The sequence below is a fragment of the Lasioglossum baleicum genome, chromosome 15 (genome assembly GCF_051020765.1).
Source record: "Lasioglossum baleicum chromosome 15, iyLasBale1, whole genome shotgun sequence".
Classification (NCBI taxonomy): domain Eukaryota; kingdom Metazoa; phylum Arthropoda; class Insecta; order Hymenoptera; family Halictidae; genus Lasioglossum; species Lasioglossum baleicum.
Window position 1 is genome coordinate 6,298,180 of NC_134943.1, and position 26,463 is coordinate 6,324,642.

General features: G+C 42.1%; 3 protein-coding genes across 4 annotated transcripts in view; 1 reads left to right on the plus strand and 2 right to left on the minus strand.

Moving 5' to 3' along the window:
* LOC143216652 (uncharacterized) overlaps positions 1-17,972 on the minus strand; it is a 73,855-nt gene extending 55,883 nt beyond the window's left edge. For both annotated transcript variants that reach the window (XM_076439924.1, XM_076439922.1), the window contains exon 1: positions 17,677-17,972. The gene's annotated coding sequence lies outside the window, so the exon portion shown is untranslated. The remainder of the gene's footprint in view (positions 1-17,676) is intronic.
* A 2,240-nt stretch (positions 17,973-20,212) lies between these two features.
* On the minus strand, positions 20,213-22,910 carry LOC143216653 (uncharacterized). The gene is made up of 6 exons (XM_076439925.1): positions 22,693-22,910; positions 22,286-22,607; positions 21,535-22,214; positions 21,047-21,267; positions 20,782-20,936; positions 20,213-20,717 (listed from the first exon to the last, which is right to left on the minus strand). Exons 1-6 carry the CDS (start codon positions 22,731-22,733, stop codon positions 20,538-20,540), a joined length of 1,599 nt encoding a protein of 532 aa, XP_076296040.1. The 5' UTR covers positions 22,734-22,910; the 3' UTR covers positions 20,213-20,537.
* Positions 22,911-24,238: 1,328 nt separating this feature from the next.
* Positions 24,239-26,327, plus strand: LOC143216295 (uncharacterized). The gene is made up of 4 exons (XM_076439210.1): positions 24,239-24,532; positions 25,208-25,342; positions 25,404-25,877; positions 26,043-26,327. The coding sequence occupies exons 1-4, from the start codon at positions 24,509-24,511 to the stop codon at positions 26,094-26,096; spliced, it is 687 nt and encodes a 228-aa protein (XP_076295325.1). The 5' UTR covers positions 24,239-24,508; the 3' UTR covers positions 26,097-26,327.
* The last annotated feature ends 136 nt before the right edge of the window (positions 26,328-26,463 follow it).

The following is a 26,463-nucleotide window of genomic DNA, read 5'->3' on the forward strand; positions in this document are numbered from 1 at the left end:
CTCTGATTTGTGGCTGACCGGGGCAAATATACACCGTGTAAAATTAAGTGTGTTACCGGAGGCCTCGTAGCAGGGGAGGATCGTTTGTTTTCTCGGCTGAGCCGCGAATAAAATTCAACCGTTCCTGGAAAAATCGAAGACGAGCGATCATTTTCAGTAACGTGTTTCCTGTGATGTTGAGGTCTGTGGTTTTCGACCAATTTCTGTGGTTCTATAAGTAGTAATATTGCTGCATGGTTCAAAGGACGTTGCGAACGCTGATTAAAGGTAAACTGTGAACCACCTTGATCGTAAACAAACACACGTAACAAAATCTACACACTCTCAACGTTTACTTGATGTAACATGTGTCATATTCATCAAACTTGACCTTAAGAAGAGCTGCAACGTATAAATTACACTTTCATCTCGCCAAGATGCTCATTACGAGTTCATACACTCGATATATCATCCAGCAGAAACTTCATCTTCAAGAAGATGTCTCTCCATCTTACCCACGGTCGATTACTTTTCAATTAACCCTCCTGTCAATGGCTGGGTACTCATATATCGATTTTTATAATATTTATTTAAATTCATTGTATACTATATACTATAAAGGTGAAATTTGTTTCTCGATCGAAATTGAAATATATGAATTTATGATTTCGGCGCCAGGTTCGATCAGTTATAAATTTATTTATGCGACCATTTCCTGAATCTGACTGAATCTAACTGATCGAACCTGGCGCCGAAAAAAATCATAAAAATTATATACTATATTTGGAAAATCGTATCCAGGATTTTCCAAAATGGCAGGAAGCTATGACAAAATCAATGTACCGTTATTATTTATATCTAAACTAGAAAAATTTCGCGGAAGAAGATCTATCCCGAAGGATCGTCTAAATTCCAAAAAATTCTCCTTAACAATGGCCGATCCCGTGAAAGCAAATCGAAATCAATCATTTGTAGTGTGCTAATAAAACGATCTCGGCGTCAAGGAAATTGCCAGGAGAAAGGATGTATAGGTATTCTGTCAGGATGCGCGAAGACAGCTGGCATAAAGGAATTATGGTACATGCTCCACCGGGAGGGATCGAATTCTTTAGGAAATCGAGGAAACAAATCGATTACGGCTCGAGTGCTCGCGGAATGCGGGCTTTTCCTGCGATTTATTTCAACTCGACCCAGTTCCGACGAGAGCGCGGGGCCGGTAGGTATAATATATTCGAAGATAACGCTAGTTTCGAAGCCGCGAGAAAAGGAAAGGCTGTTGCGCACGGGACAGGCCCCGATAGAACGACTTCCTGCGTTCGCGAGACACGGGAACGGATTAAGCTGACGCGCTATCTCTCGCGGCGACCATAAATCATATTCCCGTTCGCCGCGGGAACAGATGCGTCGCTCTCTTGCGAAAGATCGGATGCACTATGCTTCGATGCGTCGTCGGTTTCGTCACCCGAATCTCCGACGCGATCTAAGGCCGTGTTTCCATCGGGGAAACAAAGAGCTTTTTCAGAAACCCATCTTTAGGCCTGTTCAATGCATTCACTGCCCTATCAGTGTAACGCCAAATGCGTAAAATCAACAGTCTAGTAATTGTCACACTAGCAAACAGTACACTAGAATATTTATTGAATATCTTTTTGTTTTGCATAATGTGTAACGGAAACGCAGAAAATTGATATTAATATTTTCACAGTTAATTGCAGGAAGGTAGTCGGTGACTTGATCCGTTACTAAATCGATTCAAAATGCCGATCGAGGAAAAAGTTCTTTCGGAATGATCGCTTCGGCAAATTCTAGCGTTTAATGTGCGCCAGGACGCCAATCGACGTTCCGAGTGTTTATGCTCCGTTTCGCCTAATTGCGCCTGCGATACCGGAGTACCGTTAATCACGGGCCGTGCAGGTAAGCGCGGCGGAAAAGGAAAAGAGAAAAGGACACGATGCTGCCACGCGCGAAGGACGTCTAGCCATTTTCCGCTCCCCGCGTCCTCGACTCTGTTTGCCTCTGGAATCGTAACCTTAAAACACCTGATCCGTTCGTTTAAAAATCACCCGGTTTGCGAGATCACGTTTCCTATCGCTACTTTGCCTTAGACACTGTTACAACATCTAAAATATTTAAGAATTCCTGGTTGTAAGGTTGGGCTGCCTGAAGAAACTGGTAGCTGAATTAAATAGCGGATTATCAAAGCAATATTCGAACCTGATGGACCATACATGTTTGACAGCTAACCCTGATAGCTAAGTTGAATAGCCACGCTTAGTAGCCAAGTTGAGCAGCCATACTAAGCAGCTAAATCGAATAGCCACGGTAGGCAGCCAAGCTGAATAGCCACGCTAACCAGCGAACTTAAACAGCTAAGCTTTGCTAAGTACCTAAATTGACTAACTCCCTCAGGTAGCCCAAGTTAAACAACCACCGTGAAGTCGTCTAAGGTACCGAAGCGATCGGCGTAACTATGTCCCAAATTCCGATCGACCATTCAATTAACCAGACAAACAACAACTCTGCTGGCTCTGAAAGCGACGGTATCCTGTCCGAGGGATCTTCAGAGACTGACGAAGGAGCAGGCAGTATCTGGCGAATTTACGCTCGTTCCATCGCATCGGCTTGCGCGGTGCGGCGCGGTGCTGTGGAACGTCGCATTCCAGGACCTCGCATTTAGCGATCGATGCACTCGCCAGCCGGGACCGTTAAACGTCACAAATGAAGTGCATCGGTGCGGTCGCGTGAATCCCGCACGCGAAACACCGTTCGTCGTGCCGTTATCGCGAGCATTACCGTCGTCCAGGGAACCGGCCCGAGTCGGGGAACGGGCCCCAGGGGCCTTAAAGGGGGCCTGAAGAGACGAGAGAATCTCGCCTGCCGTTTCTTGCGATCCCTCGAGCGACTCCCTCCTCAAGGCGTCTTCTTGTATAAAACATCATTTTGTAGGCTCTTCGAAGATTCATAACTTCGTACGAATTTAAACAAATCCTTGTGGAGACATATTCTTAGAGACACATTCTTTAAGCGGTCGTCGTTAGGTGTTACGAGTCTGGGGACCGATGCAGCGGCTTTTGGTACCGTGTGCACGTTGCAGACGCAGTCTTGAAATAGTCTCGAGCGATCGATGCACGTTTCCTTCCACTCGGCGACGCACACCATTCTTCCGCACCGGATGTCCATTCATTCGTATTGTACGAATGAAGCCTTCTCCCCGGACCCGGCGAGAGTGCATGCACGCGGCCGTGACGCGCCGGGCATACGTAGCGACCATAATCGAGCGATGCACCGGCCAAGTGCATCGCGACGCGTACGAGCTCGAGGATGGAGGCGGTGCCCTGGGGATCTATGCTTCGCTGTTGGCTAGAATTATCCTTGGAAAGGGGAACGATTTTCTGGAGCCCTTGTAACGGTTCGATGTTTAACCTAGATTTTGTTTATTTAATGGTTTTTACCATTTCGAAAGGCGAAGGAACTTTTAGTTCGATTTATTTTAGTTGAATTCTGTTGTTAATACTAGATGTTGACTATATAGTCAATTATTAAAAGATACTTAATTTCTCTGCATTAATTTCACTGCATTCCTCGCGAGTGAAAAGACATCCCATTGAATATTACAAGACTGAATGGAAGCTAAGATGTAAAGAGAACATACATTATGAAATCAGACAGATAATGTCGTACAAAGAATGTGTAATTGGCTGCAACGAGGAGCGTTTGGTTTTATAGCGAATTATCGAAATCGCCAGTACAGTTCCACTAAGAAACAGTCTTACACAATCCATATAACTGCTGCTTTATTGTACATTAATTTTATAGTTTGTTAATAGACCTCCATGCAATAAAGGCGCTATTATTGCGAAGGTAACACTGCCAGCTTACTACGAAATCATGACCATGAACGTAACTGCGTTTCGTTGGAGTGGAATATCCACAGTTTTCTTTTTTAGTGTTAATCGTGACTCATTTTCTTGGTGCTCCTGAGTAATCGCGTTCGAGCCATTCAGCTTGTAGAACGCTGATTCAACGGCATGAATATGTATGTATAGTCGGTCGGTGCATATTTGTTGATAGTTTCGCCGATAAAAAATGATGATTGGAAACATTGTTAGCATCTTCTGCTGCGGTTTGCTTTGTCCCATTTACGATCACTGTCGTCCCGACTGCATTAACAATAATTGTTGAGTCGAATGGACCGTAATGACATCTTGAATCTTGTGTTCACACGTGAACATCTGTTTTTCATTAACAGAAGTTTCTGCGTATAGAAACACGAGGATTTGCATAAACGCACAGTGGGGCGACAGAAATAGCTCGTACTCTCGTCTCGTTAGAGAGCTTGCACAATTTCGCTCCAGTTAATAAAGCCCGTGTAAGCCATAATAAAACGTGCACAGATACGAGAAACGATCGTTCGTTTTATTTTCATCGACCCAATAATTACCGGTAAATTGTAAATTCTCATCCGGCACGCGAATCGAAACGTTTTACCGTCTCGCGAGCGTTTCCATCGAGCCGCGAACATCGTTCGGGTACCGTTCACGGGTGTTTTGTAGGTCGCAGTGTTTCTCGAGTCGGTGAACAGCTGAACGGAACATGCAGAAATGAAATTTTCGCGACATGACGCGCGCGGGAAAAAATTTGAGGAGCGCGTGTCCACGGGAAAACAAGCAGGAGCCGATGGTGTCGAAGCGTCCTGTTGAAACAGGGCAAGTTTTACGGTCGACGGAGGGTGGTAATGGCTTAATAATACGTTGACAAAATAAAAGTATTCTCGCACCGGTGAGAGAGAATGCGAAATTTATCCATGAGAGAGTCCCCGGGCAACTTTTACGCGCTTTTTGATCGAGTTTTATCGCCCTGGGAATTTTATTTTACCGAGAGACCGCCCGGCAAATAAATGGGCGGGGACACCACCCTTTCGCTCTTTTACTGTTCTCGCCACTAGTTAAACCGGTGACCGGCTGCGAATTTCTTTTGTTCGTTTACCGGAGCTAGTCAAAATAATTAGCTGGACGCGGCGCGCTCATGCTGCCAACGCTGAACGCCCAATCAGCTGTATTTTTAACGAGCGAAACGATCCCCCGCGATTAAATTTCGGTAGAAACTCTGAGCATGGTTTAACGTAAAAGCACCAATAGTTGATCAGTTAAGAAAAATTCTATGCATGAATTATAGGAAATACTTTTTATAGAGAGACTCTATGCGTGACAATGCTGCTTCTTACATTGTGTAACAAAGCTAACTTTCTTAAAATTATTGTATTATTCAAATTTTACAGACATTTATGAAAATCCAATAATTGTGTCAGGTGAGATATAAAGTCTGAGCAATTTACGAAAGTCGAAAAATTAGCAACCTTCGTTTCTTTCTTCCTAGCATCTTGACAGACATGACCATGTTCGAACCTACACAAATGATTACAATTACAGGCAACGTGTCAAGAATTAAATAAACCCTGGCATCATTCAATTAGCCCCACTATAATTAGAGTACATGTTGAACACGAATGATACTGTTTCTAATTCGCCATAAAAAGAAAGCGCAGGAGCTACGCCTTTATGACTGTGTCTTTATAGCGGCAAGTTAATACGCCAAACTGCAAGTGCGAATACTGCGGTGTAAGAATAAAAAACAGGAAGGAAAAGACCATCGAAAGAAAGAGAAAGTAGCTCACGCCATTGTGCAAAACTACGTGTGCTACTAATAGGCTAACTTTGAAGCTGCATAACTGGTGTATAAAATAAAATAGTCTGGAATAAGCTAGATAATTATGCAGACGCGCGGTGAACTTGAAACTACTTTCATCCGCCTTTCCGTTGATAAAAGACAACGTGAAATGTTGAAACTAAACCGTGACACGAATATCGAGTCTCCTCCCATCGATCACTGCCTGTTACTTAGAATCTTCCAATCAATATCTCGTATCCAATCACTGAAAGTGCATAATTAACTGGAGCCAAAAAATATACAGAAACTGAAATTCTTCAGATTTTCTGAGCTGTTCGCATTTTCATTTTTATAAAACACAACCTGTCGATCTGTATATCTTTAAATCGGAAGAAGAACTTAGTCATCTAGATAAAAGAGAAAGCAACATTTTAACGCGGCATTATTTTCTCTATAAATCATGATTTAAAAAATCTATGTTCGCTTCATGCTTCTATCAGATGAGCTGTTTGTAAATTTAATAAAGAACATAGAAAAGTAACAAGATGGCAATCTCGTATTACAAAATTGTAGCATCTAGTATGATCTACAATATTTACACATCTTGGAATGAATAATAGATCGGATGTACAACGATCGATTTCCACGATAAACTCGCGTGAAGTGTCTAAACATGGAGCGCGGTGGCGTGCTTTCTTCATTTCCATTAGAAATAAATATCGCGAATCGTTTATCAAGGTGCGAACCATTGGATAATTACTCTATCCGAGGGGAAACGAGAAAGACGATTCTCTATTCGTCTCACGAACGCTAGAATCGTGAGCGGTGCGCTCTCTTCCGCGACTTCCGGCCGCTGAATCGCTCTTCCTGCTCCCGTGCTCTTTTCACTTCTTAATTGGTAGATCGAGCTGATTAAATAATATCACTGGCCGAGCCGGAATTAGAGAGCGATCTTTTCACGGCCAGGAACAGGTGTGACTCGGAACCGAAAGAATCAGGGTCTTCCACTTTCGAGGCTAGCTTCTTCCTCGAACCAATTGTTCTTATCTCTCTCCAAGTCGCTGTGGCTCCAAATCAGGTCTAAGCGGTTCAGAATCGATGTCAACAACAATTAAAAAAATTCAAGGAAATTATTACAGATAGAATGTACTTTACATTTTTAGGATTGGAATTCGAGTACATTTACATGTGCAACCACAGGAATTTATGGCAGAATTTATGCAACTCGATAGATTAAGAGCTCAGCATCTCGGAGAACGCTTATGTCGTGCCTATTCTCGCCGAAGCTTTTATTTGTCTGTGTCGTGCGTTGTGAACTGCTATCTGCAGTAGTATTTTGCAGGAAGATAGTTTCGCAAGCAAGTTTCGCGAGCCAAACGGCGTCGATAAGAGACCGATCGAACTGCAGGATTCACGATCGTTGTTCCTGGGCAGGATAATTGTCGGGCAACAAGGTGCGAAGCGACGATATTGTCTGGCTTTTATCGAGAGCACTCGAAACGGCGCGGGGGCAGAGCGGGGGCCGATGTATATGTATTAATGCGCGGCCGTAAACCGGCATTACCATTCCCGAACATTATCTGCCTTAAAGTAGGTAATGTCGCGAAACGATCCCGACGTGTAACCTCGCGGTTTTAATAGCAGGTAATGTCCTCGTAACACGATCCCGCGACGGGACGTTCGAAATCGACATCTAAAAGGCTAGACATACGTCGCACTTTCTCCGGCAATGCGTTCTACACCGATCTCGACCATTAAAACCGCTCGGAAATCAACTGCTCGTTACGCATCGTACGGAGGGACTTTTCTTATCGTGGTATACGATCTACCAAGCCGTTTTCTGTGCCGACGAATATCCATAAACGGACCTGTTTAGACCTTTAAAATGCAAATCCTACCCTTTGACCGCTGACTCCCTTCCTCGGTTTTCTGTAGCCGGGAAAACTGCTGTAACATTTTGTTGAACATTAGGACTACCAGCAGGATGAAAATGTCTCGTTTTTAATTTCTAGTTTTACACTTGTAAACGACACAGGCATAAGTGCTTTTGGAAATGTATTCAGTAGATTAGTTCATTTATTAACGTCATTGTACCTGCTACTCTGAAAGTCAATTGAAATCGTAATAAATGCAGTTGCATAATTTACATAACTCGATCTCTCAATGCTTCTAGGGTCACGAAATTCTTCAATAGCAACTATTTCAATCGTGTTTCATTCGAAATAACATTTTAAAGCTTCTCTAAATTCTACTTCTTGTCACACAAATCTTATATTTCTTTAATATTTAATATCCTCTATCTAGTTTTCCCTTTGCCATTCGTAAATCTGGTTCATTCACTTTAAATCTCTTCCTCTGAGTCGCCTGCCTAACACATCCTCACCCGTTATTTAATTATTTATGTAATCAAGGGATTGCAGTCGTGCGCGAATTAGCGAAGCGAAAATTGAATCGAACGTCGGGAGCGGAATAATTAAGAACACTTTGATAAAGGAAACTTCTTTTCCTCGAGCTGCAGATACGTTTTCCATTTCAATTTGAAGCGGACGCGAGTGCGCACCGAGTCCTGAGAACGCGCCACCGTAATTAATCCCAGGTCACGATAAACCACGGTGAACGGAGCTCGCGCAACAATTGAATTAAGTCACGGAAATGCGCGCGATGCGCTGCACAGGGTCGACAATGCGCCGCTAATTTTCGCTCGGTTCGATCGACAGCGAAGACCCCGCAATCTTTCTGCAGAGTTCAGCGAGTGTAAAAGGGAACACGATTCCGCGCGTCAACTTCGCGAGAAATATGCAACGCAATTCCCGGGAGCCGCGCCTTACCAAATTCCCGCGTTCACGCCCCGCCCTGTCTCACAATTAATCCGAAGATTCCTCGGGAACAGTTTGCCCAAACCGCGACAGACATAACCGTAAATAACAGCTGCTTCTCCTCGCGCTGGAATCCTCACAAATTTTTTACTCCCACCGAAATCCTTGTAAATGGCGTAGAAGATCATGCAAAAATTCTTCTCTAATTTCTGCAGCGCGAAGAAACTCTCCAAAAAATAATCCCCTGTAATGTTACACGGTAAATCCTTCAGGGCGTGCTGAATTCTCGCGCAAGCTACAATTATTTGCACGCGTAAAAATCTTTAAAATTGATGCAGAGTATAAGAAAGATTTTTGTCCTTCATCTTTCGTAATGAGAAAAATCTTCGAGATGGATAAATTTTAGAATTTCTCTACACTTCGCGTTGACACCCTCCAATTTCCCTAAGCAAACTGGATTGAATTTAATAACACAAGGTGTCTAGGAAGATTGTCACGAAAACAAGTGATGGTATCTAGCAAATTAGGGTACCAACAGCAGCCCAGGTACCATTGTCCCAACGCCATTCACAGTATCACCGAGTCTGCGAATTTCGTGCCCGGAATTCCCGGTCCGATTAAGCAGAAGCCTCGATGTAGCTCGTCCTATCTAGAAAGAGGCGAGAAATTCTCTCGGAAATGTCCAACAGCATGATGTCCGATAACGCGTGTTACCCAGAGGCCTTGTTCGCCGGTTTTCTATCCGCGGCTCGTCCGAGAAAGTTGATGGAAAGTAATAAATAGAATGGCGACGAACTTGTGCGGAATTCGTTCTTAATGCCGAGGGAAACATCAAGCGATGCGATGAAAGCGGTCACAATGACGACGCGCCACCGCGATAACGATGTGTATTTGCGTTACGTTTTTCAAGGATATCGTCTCGATTAATCTGCCGGCCAACAGGAAGAGGAATTTCTAAACCCCGACGGAACAACCGCGATCCCGCGGCTTGTCTGCTTTTCCGTGGCCCAAGTCTTTCTATTATGACGCATAATCACCGGAAGTGGCCTATATCTCTGACCACGGAAGAGGCAGACACGATTCTTTACTTTTGCCACCGGTATCTGTATTACTGCGGGCTCGTTACGAAAGCACTGGCCACCGATCACTCGGAAAACCGATGTGCACGCGATTTCCGGCCGATTCTACAATTTTATAACTTTAACTGGTCTTCCATTACAGCAGGTATCTTCCACGAGAATGAAATCGATAAACTTTAGGAATTTATTTTAGAAGAACATTACACAACTTCTTTTAATGTGGTTGTGCATGATTCAATACTGTACACAAATTAATGATGCCATTTATAGATACCATTGACTGACTCAGCGATAACACACAAAGTATTTATACGTATCTCCGTAGACTACTCATTTCTCCAAAATTTCCAAATGGAAATAAAATCGTTGCTGCAAGCATTTCTGGCCCCGGAGAAATCACTTTACCAAAATAGCTTCGCCAAGGATACCGTACTAAAGATATCAAAAGAATATCGACTAACAAAAGAATATAAAAAAAGAAAAGAGATTGGTTTACGGAACGAAGCGGTCGCGAAATCTCATGAAATCATGATCGCGAAAAGAAAACAGTATTTCATGAAAGTTTTTCCCGGAACTCTCAGGGAAGGGAGATACATCGCGGGAACGGTCCTGAATAATCGAGAGGGTCGTTTAATGGCGGATTCATTCCCCGAATCCATTAATCAGAACGCCTCGAAGAGCCCGCTATCGCGACTCGGAGACTTCTAACCTTTGATAATTGAACGCGGGAGGAAAGTTACCGTCCCCACGGCTCCCCGCGTTAACTATGCACGGGAACGTTCGCCCGATCGTTGCTCTCTGAACGGTGAATAAGTCCGTAAATAATACACTTTAGCTCCGTGGTCGCGTTACGAGCGTTTCCTTTTACGGGACACGAGAACCGAGCGAGCGACCGGCAAAGCACAAGGGGATCGTGACTCCCTGGATCGCTATCGTTTCGAATAACCGAACCTGTGTCCCCGCAATTTCTCTTCTTTCTGAAACTTTTTACATTTGCCCTTTCTTTCTATTTGCTAAAGAGTAGAAAAAGATTCTAACCTTTCGAGCTATATTTTTTTGGTCCATTTTGTCTATTGATATACTCGAGACATTATTGTACCTCGCTTTTGAGTATGGTAAATGAGTAACGTTTAGATTAATTACAACCAAATGAAAGATTTCATTAAGAAAGGTTGGGATAGGCTATCAGTTGGCCTCTTCAGAGGTACGATGATCGTTCACCATCATGCTACCGATATTTACGTTCGTGCCTCATCGCTCGTTAATTACAAGCTATCCATGTAACGCCGAGTCGCCGTCGACAGACAGATTATGCATCGACCCGCGATCGATCGCACCGAATTCGCAAACATTGTTCACTAATTGTTCAATAACATCATTATGCCGCGACGGGGATGGGTGATGGCCATCGCCAAACATTGCTATCATTGGAAACCCCAAATCAGAATGACCAATTTCAAATTTCTTGTAGTTGATTTCAATAAAATCATGGTTCCATGTTTTCTAAAAGCATTGTCGCCTGACAAAATTGTTTCTGCTCGAAACCAAGCATCATTTAAACAATTTCTGAGCATCTAGAACAAGACCTACAAAGATTATCAAGCGCCCCGCATCAAAATGCGGCAACAACCCCGGCTAATAATGTCCATTAAACCGTAAAGATGACACAATTGATGCGTCAAATAGCTCCAACCGCATCTAAATCGACCAGCAATACATCAGATCTCTGATTTCCCGGATTTCGCATCGCGGATTGTCCGGCAACGTTCGCGGAACACTAAATCACGATCTTTTGCGCCTCGCGTCGCGTCGCGTCGGACGCATCGGCCTGGCATGATGGCCGTCGTTCAAGGTGACTGTCATTAATCACGACATCGAGAATCGCGATACAAAAGGCTGTGCCTCGACTGGGCATCGGTCGGGGCGGATCAGATCGGATTTCGTGCACAGAAATTCAAGATTTTCTGTGCTCGGCGCGCGGCGACGACGATACGACGACGGTGCTGGCTGCGTAACAGGAGATTTCACATCCTGCCTTCGTGCGGACGAGTCCACGTTCCGCGACGCGATCGGCAAACGAGTGACAACAACAACACGGTCGAGGAAGAAGAACAGAAGTAAAATATACGCGCCGGAATTCTTTCCCGGTGAGTACGAGACCGACTCGTAACATTCCTAAGAACGAACGGTCGAACTGTGTCAGCCGGCTAACGACTTCCACGAACAAGCGTTCTGCCTGCTCGTTCGCTAATCGGTCTTCGGTTATCGTTAAACTGGCAACGCGTTACCCGATGCTAGCGAACGTTCGTTGCCCTAAGAGAGCTTGCGATTGTGCCGTTCAGTTCCCAGACGCACTTTCACTCGACGTGTCTTCGAACTGTCATAACCGGGCCGATTTTGCTGAGCTTCCCTTTGGGATTTATTTGTTGAGCTTCTGAAACCTTCAATATATTATTGTCATTATTGTTCACTGCTGGGTCCATTTAGGATTTACTTGTTAAGCTTCTGCGTACATTATTCTCTTGTTATATTTCCTTAATTGTTGTTTTCAATTATTAGACTGTGGATTTTATGTATTTATGACAAAAACTGGTAGTTGCGATGTAAAGCCGTGGACAGATTTAAAAAAATTTAAGTACGTCAAGTTGCAGCTCATGAACATTATTGAAGAATGAAAGAAATTATTACTTGGCCCTTGTTTGTTGCAGTTGACGCAGATAACTTTTATTCTGCATAAAGTTCCGCAGTCTAGTCGTGGCGCAATTTAAAGGAAACGAAAAGATATGAAGAATACCTTCCTATTAGAACGATCAACATTAAACATTTTTCAATTGCACATTCGATACCGTATCAATCAAAGTCGGAGCAAATTCGCGGAAAACAGTGTCCCGAATAGAAACAAAGACAAACAGATATTCCATTTGGCGTTTGCAAAGCTAAACAATGCAACGATGTGTAACACGAGTCCGGTTACAGTCGGACAGCCGAGCACAAACGAGAAAGAAACAGCAGCGAAAAAAAGGCATAATGGAACAATTTGCAGGGGCACTAGAATGAAATTTCGCGAGTGATCGATTGGCCGGTGCCAGTGCTGCGCCTGTGTTGCGGTCCGATTTGGAAGGCTCGTTATGACGGGTCCCTAATTGGAGGCGTAACATGCAATATCGAGCCGGGTAACTGGAACGAGACCGTGCCGCGGAATTAGTATCGCGAAAATATACACGGTTTTTCACGGGCTCGCGGTTCGCGCGAAACTCCCGATGTGCGTAGAGGCGTTAGCGTGCTGCGTGTAAAACACAGATTAAGCCCGAGAGCCTGTTGCGTTCCAATTGAGCTCCAGCAATTGGTTACGCGCGAATTACGCTATCGCATCTCGAAGGTGGTGCCTTAATGTCTCTCTCTCTCTCTCCTCGATTTTATTTCTCTTTGTTTCACGGTCCTCTCTGTCGTGATTATATACAACGAGCGCGCACGATTAGATTGCGGGCTCGAAATCATAAAGATTTTTACACCCCGGTGGCACTAAATCACGCGAATGTTACAAAACAGCTCAACGTTTACGCGGGTAAAGCGTGCAGAAGCTATTCTACGTGAAAAACGTGGCGGAAACTGTGAAATAAGCTTTACTTCCACCGAGTTTCGTTTTCGAGAAATCGCAGTTTGAAGGTGGCGCGTGCTTTATTCCGCGCGCGTGTTAAGTGCCTTCGCGCTCCGTTTTCTGCGAAACGAAGACACGTACGCGAAAAATGCACTCTGTAATTTTGATAGCGTTTTGCTGGCAGAACGGCACACTGTTCGGAGAAAAATGTCTGGAGCCGTGTATCGAGGAATTTCTTCAGTTTACTTCAAAACTGTCTGAGGAATCTTAAAACGGCTATTATACTCCGTTGTACACGGGGAATTCAATATTTTTTTCCCAGAAGACTTTGGGGAAAAGTGTTAATTTAGCAAATGGGTACGTAAATATTCACGTGCGGAAAAATTTTTGCGAAGCGTTGTTCTATGGAATCTGTAATTGTGTGCTCTCTGTCCTTGGAAACGAAGAGGATGCGTTTCCGGAATCGATGGAACTGTAAGGAAGCCGCGCGATTCTGTCGCGTGAAAACGGACAAGTGTAACTCTGCGATATTGCCTGCCCATGTCAGTGTAAATCAACAGCATGTTTAATTCGCGTTAACGAACTCGTCAAATAATTAGAAACAATTAACGGGCTTGTTCGGTTTGTTTTGGCAGCCGACCACGGCACCGTCGCAACGGAACGGTGCCCCGTTACCGTTAGGATTAGATTATATATCCTCTCCTCGATTTCGCAAGCGTACTTTCACGTGTCAGCCTTTTTTTCTTTCCACGCGCAAAATCGCGACGCTGCCGATGCTCGCGTGTGTTGTCTGTCCGCTCGCGGACGCCTCCAGGTGAAACGCTGCCATTCTGGCACTACCAACACTCCCAACAAAAAGGAACGGCCTAAAACGGGCCCCGGCTCGACGAACTCGAGGAAAGTGACTGCTAATTTGCTTTCGCATGCGTGAAATACCGGCGACACTAGGCGCTGCCTCGGCCCCGTGAAACTATGCCCGTGGTTTTTTCCTTGTACAACATGAGCCGACTACGGTAAGCGACGATCGCGTAATGCGAATACAAAGGAGCTCACTTGGCACGACTCTCGGCCGCTAACTTTCTGGATTCGCTGCGTTTTACTGCGAACAGTGGAAGTTTAACTGTTGTTCTGAATCGCTCTCTGCTTAATCTCTCAACTTCTAGTTTTATCTTAACACATTATCTACCGACAATTATTCCGTAATTTTTGAAGGTCTATGGCCCACGAATTTTTTAATAGATCCATCAACAGCTACAGAAGCTTCAATTATAAGCCAACAACTCGTTCTCAATAATGTAATCTAATGATTTCGTTTATAGACAACACAACAAAACTGTCAACAAGAAAAGAAATAAATGTCTATGTACATCCTGTATCTCGCAATTAATATTAACAAACTAACGCATTTTATGTTACCATTTTAGTTACTAGTTGTAGGACAGCTGGTTCCAACGCACTATATTTGAGACGGGATAATAATAGGTGAGAGGAACAGGTAGAGAAATTAGTGTGGTCGTAGCAGAAAGTGAATTTCAAAGAATTTCGTCTGAAATGGTTAAACGGTTGAAAATTCATCTCGCATCCTGTGGCCTACATTTTCATCTTGCCTCTTGAACCTTCTGACTGTAAAGCTTTCAAAATAGTGTTTTATCGTAACATTATACGTTTAATTATCTTAGGCTAATCTCATTACGCGCGAATTACTTTTCTTCATTTTATTTCCTGACCTTTCCAACATCAATCACTACGATTCCACTCTCTGTAAAATGAAGGGAAATAGAAATCTGCGTCATTAATTCCTGAATGAACACAGGATATCTCTATTTCATACTCAAAGACTGACGAACTAGATAATTCCACAACCAGGTCATTTTTTAATTAAAAAACCCTGTCCCACTCATCTACAAGTGCTAGAAATACAACCAAAGCCTTCAAATCCTTAGTCCTCTCAAACTTTCCCGTCCTCGCCTAAAATCCAGCGCCAATACGAGAACAACCGTTCAGAACATGCACGTAGCCAGCACGTGCGAGTCATTAGGACGATTATCGTATGCATCCAGTGCGATGTCCTAGCGATCCCTCGACTCGTTAGATTAATCTCGATCGTTAAGAGGATCGGTCCAGTCGGCACAATCGATATAAAAATGACGTCGTTCGACCGAGTCACCGATGATTACGAGTCTCGAGCGACACGCCTTCCCATTTAGTGTTTATCGCGGTTATTATGCATCCGTGACGCGATCCGCACCACGCAAAACACGAGACTCGGCTTTTGGCCGATAACGCGGCTCTCGAAACGGTGTTTCCGATTGTCCCGTTAATTGAATCGATCCCTGCGATCGTATCGGTCTACACACAAAGGAGCGGCCATTTGTGGACCGCGTGTGCGACCATAATCAAGAGGTCTTCAGACGAAACGTTGTCGGCGAGACGTACTCGCAAAGTAAACTCCACCAATTCAGTGCATAAAATGAAACGAAACGTTATTTTCTAAAGAATCTACTTTTATTAGATTCCTGCATGTTTTAAACTATGATTCTACATAGTTTTCATTGTTGTTAAGGCACTTGTAATAACTGTGCTCCAGTTTCTCTACCACCGTGTTATAGAACGGTACCGACACCGAGGAAAACTACGAATTCATAGTTTTCCGTATGACTACTCTGAATTTTCGAAATTTCAAGATCTAGCATTTCATGCACAGTGAAATTTCGGAGAAACGAATAGAAAGTGACGGAATTGTGAATAATCTGTTTTCACTAAGTCATTTTTCGACTTCAAGCGCCTGATCATCCTCGGAGACAGACAACTGTCTCTCACTGGAACTCGTAATTCATCTCCTTAACATTAATTCACTTATTTTCTCCGTACAGCTAAAAAACCTAACGACTAATTTGTATCCATTCCGCAGTTCTTACATTTGAGAAAATGCAGAGTTACATACAGCAGATTGCATTTCACATTTCATACCAATGTTGTGCATGTCGTTACTTATAGTTCTAACGCGTAGTATAATGTTCGGAGAACTTACAATTCATGTTAACAGAACCTAGTTTCTGTCTATCCACTGATATTCCTCTTATCTACTCTTTGCTTCGAACTTCGTCCTTGTTAGTACAACGGAAGAGGAAATGAAACATATAAAGACTGACATACACGATGACTGTCGAGGCTAATCTGCCGAGGAGTCAGCGCAGCAAAGTTCGTAGCGGGACTTTTTCCAGCCGAGGATTTCGCAGCAAAACAGCACCCCCGCTATTTGATCGAACAAGTGAAAAAAGGTCACCAGCTTCAAAGAGGATTTGCTCAGCGTCGATCCATCGATCGTTGACGCCTAACGGGACATCAAAATAATTCAGCCCGGGCCCGGCCATCAAGTTCTCTCTCTCTCTCTCTCTCTGCCTCTCTTTCTCTATCTCGAGAACAAAGTGGTCGGAGCAGCTTCCCTCTTCACTCCTGAGCTAGCTATTTCATCACGTTCCATAATTGTTCAATAACATCACCCGCTAACACTAACACTGGAAATACTGAGTCCAAATTGCCCATTTCAAACGTAATACATTTCGCATTCTGTGAAATCAGAGACGTGTTCTTTAGACGTTTCAAAGTTTTAAACTTTCACAGACGTGATTCAATTATTCCTCGTTGGAATAGAAATTAGGCTGAATTCAAGAAATACGGTTCAGCGTATGATTCATCCTAGGAAATTATAAACGAGTTGTTTCGGGTACTTGATCAGTCTAGGATCATTCAGGATCAATCTTTCAAGCCCTGATAGTAGATGACAGTGGACTGAGAATACTGGAAACAGATGTAGCAAAACTGTAAGATGAGGTTAATACTCAGAGATACCATACCCAAGAGAAAAACGAGGAAGTTTCATCACATTCACACAATATCTGTTCTTCTATTGACGTTTGACGAAGATTGGCATGTTTTGAATGCATTTCACAGAGTGTCGATCATTGTACAGACTTCAAATAATCGAAATAAATGGTTGAAACAAAGATAGTGTCAATTATATCAATTCTATGTTTGTATAAGCATCATCATGTCAGAAATGCGTCTTCTTCAAACTACGCGTTACTCCAACAGTCCAAAGCCATTCGGAAAAAATTGTTGTGAAAACAGCAATTGTTTGAATCATATATCTTATGCAAACGTCATCATGTTCGAAAAATGTTTTCACTTCGAACCAAGCATTGTTTGAACAGTTTGAAGGTAAATAAGTCAACAACTTTACTTGAATCGCCAATCGTTCGAGATCTAGTCTTTTAGAAGCACTGTCATTCTGCCATGTGACCAAAAATGTTCCAACTTTAAACTAAGCGTCGTTCAAACACAAAAATGACCACGCACCCTACTCCAAAATGCACTTATCCAGAGTCCACAATTCCTATGAATCGTGAAATGATCACAATAGAAGCTTCGAAAAGCCACTGAAGGACCCACTAGAAAAATCAGTGATGGAAACAAAGATCCACCCTACCGAACGTTTCACGAGCCCGATCGACCTCCGCAAGAAGGTGTCGCTTACCTGGTCTGCCAGGCGATGAAGTCTCCAGGTGCGAAGTTAAGTTCGTCAGATTAATCCGGTGCACTTTCGAGCGCGATCACGCCGGTGGATCGCAGCTGGAAAAACTGGGCCGAGCGAACAAATAGTTCGATGCTCGAGAACCGACGAGAGCTGAATCAAACAGAGCGCAAGCAGCGTGTTCCGCAAAAGCGTGTATGCCGTCCAAGAAAAATCCACGCGATCGTGCGTCGCGGCCGGTGCCGAGCCGACTGACTGACTGACTGACTGACTCCGCCAGTCAGCAGCGTACAGTCACCGCACTTGCATCAACACACTCCGGCTAGCATCCACATGAACGTCCACATCTACGTCCACTTCCCCCGCAGCCTCTCGTTTCCAGCTCCATTCCAGCGGCCTCTCCTCGTGCATCTCTCCACGAGGCCGGGCCCTCTCACAGAGTCGAGCATCTTTTAGCCAACACACCACAGCTGCCGGGCTCCTCGAGATCGCCTTGCACCCGTGGAACCCTGGAATTCGAGAGGAATTCCGGGGAACCTTCCTTTTTGCTCGGATCGACCGCCTGGGTCCTGCTTGTGCCCCAATTTTCCGGATTTTGGGCCACGAACCTCTGCCCGCCTGGTTTTTTGGACAGTTGTCCTAAATTGAATCAGTTCTATAGGCTGGAGAAATTTATATAATTGTCTGGAGAATACAGCGACGAAGAGCTGCAACCGAAGTGTAACAGGATGCATTTTTCAATGACCTCTTAGTTTCAGTGGTTATATTATATTCGATCTTTGTGTACTTCATAAATATCTCATTGCAATTTCCACACATCGTAACAACAGTACTTCAGTTTCATTCTTTGTGAAAATTATTTCACCTCGATAGAAAATCTCATTTTCATCAATCAATCAACCAAATTACTCAACACACGTGTAAAGCACTCGTTATCAGACTAGACGACGAAAGAGTAACATTCTCAATCTTTTCTTTATCTCTTTCATAAATTCCTTTGTTCAATACGTTCGCAAGCCTCTGACGAAATTCTGTACACTACCATTCAAAAGTATATAGACAAATATAATATTTTATGAATTTATAATATGAACTAATATTATTGAACGATATTTATTATTCGATTCCCTTACAATCATTCTCACAATTTGATTATTTAAATCCTTTGAATGCTTTCAAAGCTTCAAACAATTCAACTCGAAAATTCATAAGATTCCCTTCTTTAATTATGTACTTAGTACGAACTAATTACGTACCGTATAAATTATTATTATTATTGGAGGAGACATTAAATTTAATTATCGCTGAAGTATCTTTACAGAAAAGAGCGTAACGCATAAAATTTAGTGAAATTTGCTCGTGATTTCGTAACAATTTTCTGCTAATTGCAATTAAGGAAGTGTCTGCGTGGTTTCGAGCGGCAGCGTATACGCATAAATCATCGAACGAACGACCAGAGATACTGAGAAGATAAAGTGACGCGTTGCGAACGCACTTTGAAACGGGTCACAGAGTGCAACCGGAAGAAGGGCGAGAAACGGAGTAGCAAACATTCAGGGGATCATTGGGTCCCAGCGATAAAGTGTTTACAGATCGAATCGGTTAGCATCTTTCATTCAAATTAATGAGGTACCGATACTAATCCTCCCACGGGTGCCCTGTGTGCTGCGATGCGGTAATTAAGCCACATATCTGCAACTGACCGAGATACATCGGTGCGTTGGTTTTGATTTTAGAGGCAGTCGAGCAGCACGCTATAGTATACACACTCTTGTTCAATATTTTACTGACGAACACCTGGAGAACGCGTTCTGCCGCGTGTTACTTTAGCAGTTCGATCAATTAACGGCCTGTTAATTGGCCGGGCGAATCATTGCCAGACAGATAAAACTCGACGTTTCGTTGACTCAAGCTAATCGAATGCACTTTTCTATACTCTAGCAGAATTGGAACGTGATCTACATGCTCAACCAAGGTTGTACAGGTGAGACCGATGCATCTGCTTTATCCACCGACGCGACGAGTGGTTGATGGGCAGGTCGCTGCATTTGCGATAGTTGCATCGCCATGCTTCGCACTGCAGCTCAAAGTTTAATTGATGAAACTGCACAGATCAAATTTGTCACGGTGATTGTCCGCTCGATTCTCTTGGGTTTTTCCTTCCAACTAAAACTAGTTTGCAATAGGTTCTTTAATAACTGTGCTACTTTCGAAAGAAGTCTACTAATTTTCTTTTAATTTGTATTATTCAAGATGGCGCGTTGATTTACGAATAAAATGTTATTGTAGTTATTCGACAACTCATTAGGAAAGTCTGAAGTATTTATTTTTATTTTATTGCCACAGAGGAATGACATTGACTGGGGTTGAGAACAGAACCATTAATCTACAGATGGTTTTAGGGGTGGAGACCTAATATGTATATTTGTCTGTAACACAACGCCCTCTTCTGATGGACACATGGATAGCTGGAATATTTGGGATGACATGATTCGAAAGAATTCAATCGGGGAAATAGATCTATTATAAATAAATCAGAGCGAGTCAAACGTTAACTATCCTGAATTTATTAATCTTATAAGAATGTAGATATTGATTAAACCATGCAGGACTATTGATTTATCCACCATCCTTGAAGAAACAATAAATAAAATCCTGTCTGTCCAAATAACGACAATATAAAAGTAACATGCTAAAACATCCAGCTTATTTAAAATTAATGAACTGTATAAAAAATATAAAATATATGGTAGATGTGAGTATTATACTATACTACGTTTTAAAATATTCTACACAATAGAAAGAACATTCTTAACATTTAATCTCTTTCTAGGATTAATAATAATTGCTCTCTTCGGAGAATATCAGCCGTGTATAACATTACTCAGCAACAATATTTTCAAAAGCGTGCTAATATTCTCGGAGAGCAAACAATCGTCTGAAATCGAATTTGGTACATCGATCAGCGCTTCTTTAGCGCCGCTCAATTTTTGGAACGCATTACGAGCGTGCGCTAGTTCTGTTAAAACATTTAGAAAAATCTCCTGGAAGAATCACAATCGTCACTAATTTTATCGCATCTCATAATGAAGATTATATACTATTTACCTCAGTGCCACTATAATTTGCAATTCCAACACATCCTACGAATCCTTTCCCGTGAGTATAATATCCCAGCTTACGTCTATTCAATCCAAATCCAAAAACCACATTTTGTTTTCTGCATATATCCAGCAATTTATTCACTTCGTCGTCTAATCCACCTGCAACCAATTATTTCTCAGTTTAAAATTACATTGTTTAACCTGCACCATGGGAACCCCCTGTGTATATAGTTATCTAGCTGAACGATTAGCATTTTATTTGTACGTACCTTCAAGCTCAACCTTTTCGATATCAGGAGCAATAATCACGAACTTAAGCTTCTTTAATTCACCATGTTTTCTTGTCTCCTTCAAACCAGAATAATAACGACGTTTGTACAATGATTTATTCGGATTCCTTTCGTAATAACGTTTCTGCAACCTGGTGATTTCGCGCAGAAACGTCTCTAACGCGTTCGTAAATCCCGAGGTTAACATGTTGGTACAGTATCTGCAATTTGTATACCAGCTTCACAAAAAATGAAAATTGCAGCGATTTCGCCGATGACCGGTTTGGATCGCCAGAGCGAGGAGAGGGAAGAACAGGAACTTGAAAAGACGTTTTAATAGTATCAAATATATTATTTATTACGTAAATAAACGTCAGTGAGCCAAGGATACAAATTTCATAGAACGCTATGAGACAAAATGTAAGTCGTGTATATAATACGAAACAGCTTGCCAACTGCCTATATACGTACAAGATGGAGATACTTACTCTCTAAAATTGCGTGAATACATCAAAAAGTTGTTAATATTTAATTGGACACTGTCTTCCAAATCTTCGTGAATAATCTCCTGTTTAATCTCTTGCTTGATGTCGTCTTTTATTGCAAGGGACAGCGTCTGGTTTACGATATCGTCTTCGATTACATCGTCGTTAACCTGAAAAGGATTACATCTTCCACTGTTCGCGATTGACGTATTTAACGTGGACCTCTTTCGAATGCGAAGATCACTTGTCTTCCTGATTATGTCTGGTCTATAGTACACCGAGGTCTCCGATGTACTCTCCTCGCTTCTCTCTCTGTAATCTTTGTTGTACAGTGTCATTGTGCACATGCGGTTCACACAGTCTACGTCTATTTCTGGATCAGCCGTGATTCTCAAAGAATTGAAGTCAATAGCATCAACATCCTTACAGATAGCATGCACCTTCCCACGTTCAAACTCCTCTCTCTTCTGCACATTGATTTGTACTCTCATGTCACGGTTGCAGAGAATTATCCTCTTCAGCTTGGAGGGTTTTTTGTCTTTGGAAATTGGTGCTCTAACTTTCCTGAGAGTCCAGCTGGAGTTTCTCATGATTGGATCTGTTCTACAAGGGTTCCCCTTGTATATATTGATTCTGAATTTTGGTAATTCTTTGTTGTTCAGCTTGTTCATGCATCTGGTGCTCTGCAATTAGAGTTCCGTTATATTACTGATCCAAGGATTGTTGTAGTAGTCATTTAATTTGTAGTAGTTACCTCTAAAGCTTCCTGAAGATTAACATAAATCTTATCAGGCCTCTTGAATCTCCTAATATTTTTTGATCTCCTTGGCTCCATGTCTAACTCTGGGACTAAAACAGTTATAGTAGGACTTTGCAAGCAATATCTGTTCACTGCAACTGAATTCTTGCTCTTAACAACTGCAGTACTAAGCTCAGGGTACTCTATACTGTCAAGGATGACAGTGTTGCTTGTTCCTTCCGTGTTGTTCACCTCCTTCTTACGTACAGGGTGTCTGACCTGGTTTGTCTGATATAGGTCTGGCCACAAGTTATTAGTGTCATCATTACCACTTGTCCTGAAAGAGCCGTTCAATGAGAAAATGCGAAAATTCTGTGTAAATCGATTTCAATGGATATCAAGGAATTGGAGCAATTACTTACTGAAACGACCATGTCAGATTCACAACCTGCGATTTCAACATTCTATATCACTAGAAAAGTTCTGTTGTCGTGACTTTCTTCGTTGTTGCACTGTCTACTGTTATTATTCGATCAACGTTGCCATTTCTGCAACGAAATCTATTCATAATTACCATGGACCCCTTCACTATCGTCAACTACGCAAAATGTACGTCACTGGTTACATGAAGTAAACTGAAGTAAACAAAACTCAAAAACTGCAGCTGTAACGGCACCGCCCTCTGTTGGGGAAAAGGCACCTTTAAGTCATAGACTAAGAGCAGGGTAGACCACTCAACGGAATGATTTTAGTGGCACCCTTCCCTACACTTCTATGAGATACTGTTTTTTTATGCTTTAGGCAAGAACTAGCCAATTTGCAACTATTAAAGCCCCTGTGCCAGCCAATGGTGCCAGCACAAACGAGATTCTATTAAAGACTGCCAGCCCCTGTGCTATTCAGCGGGACCAGTAAGCGGGCGCGACCGGGCGCGGGGATAACGTGGAACTTACAGTGATCTGAAATACCACATCGCCAAAAGTTCTACCACCGACGAGATACATACTCGTCAAGTAGAAGAAGAATGATATAGTTGGATATAGTCTATAGAATACTCACATTACCCATTCTGTAATTGCCTTATAATACTATCACCGACGAAATACTATCTCGTCTCTTTACCTAAGTAGAACCAGACGATATATGACATTGTTCACGCCCGGAGCGAACCGGCTTGAATAATACGTATATTTTGTTCTGAAGGAAGGTGAAATTGCAAAATGTTATGGAAGACACACACACACACACACAATAGGTATAGATAAGAGACCCGGAAAGGGAGTCAGAACGAATGTAATATTTCTTCTGTGGCTCTCTTTCTAAAACGACGGACTTATACTAAATTACGCAGGTACGTCGAGTAACTATAAATTATTGCGGAGCAATAACAACTCTCCCCACTTCAACTAATGTCGATCGACTTCGATCGGCGTGATAGTAATTATTGATAAATTTATTATTGCTGCCTGTTTAATGTTTATAACAACTCCTTTCGCCAATGATGTCGACAAGCACATCCTTGACCACCTTGCCATCTAATTTTTTAGTAAAAATAGGCAGTAGAACTCGAGATACAGAATAACGGTTAAACCATGAATATTACTAGGTTATTAGTGACACTCTGAAATAAGTAAGGATATATTATTTGTTTGATGATCCCCCGTTATACACGAATTCTCAAATTGTTAACACATTCTGTGCCGAGCTGTTTTTGCTCGATTTTTCATTCGAGCTTTGTTATGTACTGCATTTTTTATAATGCCTCATTCTTCTGGTCGGAATATTCTACTGTTTTAAGATGCTTCTTAACTTTACAATGAATTTTTTAAAAATTCTTCGTTTTTCGATGAGTATTCCAATCGGCCTGAACGGAAAATTCAGCGTGGGGCGCATACGCCTCGAGTCACCTTATTCATCGCACAATGTGCAGATTTGTAAACACAAATTTCAGTTAACGATCCGCTGCCTTTGAGATCACACGGCTGTCAATCGTACAGCCGCTATTACTCTGCGAAATCATTATATTTTCTGTATTAGAATTATTTATTTGAAAAACCACGGCTTATTAAACGGGTCAACAATTGCTACAATCAGTGTACAGTTAATCCCTTTCCTGAGGATCACGATGATTCTTTAAATTCTGCATTTTATCGGAGAGTGTTGCGATCCTAGAGTTACTGCACGTTCGTGATTCCTTTTACCTAATTAAGGAAGAACGTGTTATATTAAATTATTCAAATGGCGAACGAGAGATACAGACTGGTAAGAAATATTTACACAAGAACGAAGGTAAACTTTTAGAACGAGTATTCAAAACAAAACCGAAGTTTAAATATTTGCTTTTCTAAGACATTAGCTGCTGAAGCTTCAAAAGTCCCCCAAAATCGAAGCAATATGTATAGCGAAATCGAAGCTGCAGAGTTAAAGTTTACCACATTAATTTTTCAACCCTTTTGGGTGCAAAAAATCATAATAAAATTGATTTACACAACGAAATTAATTTTCATAGATGGTCAGAGTGTTAACTCCTTCAGTAACAAATAAATTTTCGGTAATTATTTAGAAAGAGGTACTCCTCTCCGATTGTTATGAAATTTAAATATGTTATAGATTTCGACATTTTGAACAACTTTTTCCTTTTCACATATGAGGTTCACACGAGGCTCCACAATGTGTTTACAAAAACAGTAAACAGAAGCCGCGTCGGAGAAGGCTTACGTTGCCACGGAGTGTGCACGAATACGGAAAATTCAATTCAGTACTAGCAATAGTTTTTTGCGAAGATTTCGAAAACTAAAAGACATCCCTCATATGTGAAATGGAAAAAGTTGTTCAAAATGTGTAGCTGCATAACATATTTAAATTTCATCAAAATCGGAGAGAAGTACCACTTTCTAAATAATTACCTAATTTTCGTTACGATTCCTGAATTCGCAGATTAAGGAGTCCCTCAAGAAGCTGCTGCAAGAGGGATGCAAATGTTTGCACATCGTAGACATTTTCTACAACCGCGCCAGGAGCGATTATTCAGAATTCCAGAGGGTGCTGCACATCATGGACAACTATTCTCGAGTAGGTGCATAAATAACACTTCTGTCGACTTATTTTATAAATTTTCGAACGATTTATCCAGCACAAGTCAGAGTTACAGCGAGATATGGATCTGCTGATTGATTTTACCGTGAACGTTCGTTTGGAAGGCAGAGATCACGACAACTACGACATCTTCTACGACGACATCTACGACATCTACTTCGACGACGACGACGACTACGACTACGACGAGGAAACGGAAACAGGGGATGATGAAGAAACAGTATCCGATGTATACGATGAATGGTTGAATCAACTAACTTTGGCTATAAGAGACAGGAAGAACGCTCTAACGCAGTTGGAGTTGAACTTGCTGAAAATAGTAGAATCCTATAGCAACCTGATGGAGGTGCAGTCCCAGCTGAACAGTATTCTTGAGAATTATTGCGGAAGGGTAGTCACGGTTCTCAAGCAGATCGAAAACGTGGAAAATCGATTAAAGGATACACGGTTGGCCAATCGATTTAGGGAAAAGCGAAAGAAATTGGTGAAGATCTTGGCCCATATTACTGAGGTATACTTCATTTTAGTTTCAGTTACTTAATCGAATATTAATAGAATAATAAATTGATCTGTGGTTCCTTAAACATTTTGCTGACAGAATCATAAATTAAATATGCAGTCTATTAATTTGTGTTACTGATCGCGTGTAATCATTTTATTCTCTTTGTCGGTGCAGAAGCAGAAATTCTTTTGGGGAGACCATACCTCATCTGCCATGGAGACAGCATAGAAGCTGAAGAACAAGCACTGCGGGCCAGCATTATTATTAAGCAAATTAATTTATTTTGTTTCGTATTTTTGTTATATATTTATGAAGTTCCAGTTCCATGTTGATGTTACATAATTTAATAAAGTTACAAATTCGTTCGTGCAAATCTATCTACTCTGTCGACGATAAATTCACAGAATAAAAATGCATTTTCCATGTTAGAATTTGAATGATCGAGATTGATTTTCGTTAGCAACGTGTCTACTTTATATTCGAATCAGAAGAGAAATTGTATACGCTCATTAGACACGCGTTAGGCGAGGGTTCGAGAAAAAATTGTCCGTGAATCCAAAGGTCGTGACGCGGGACTTATCGCGAAACGCTTGTT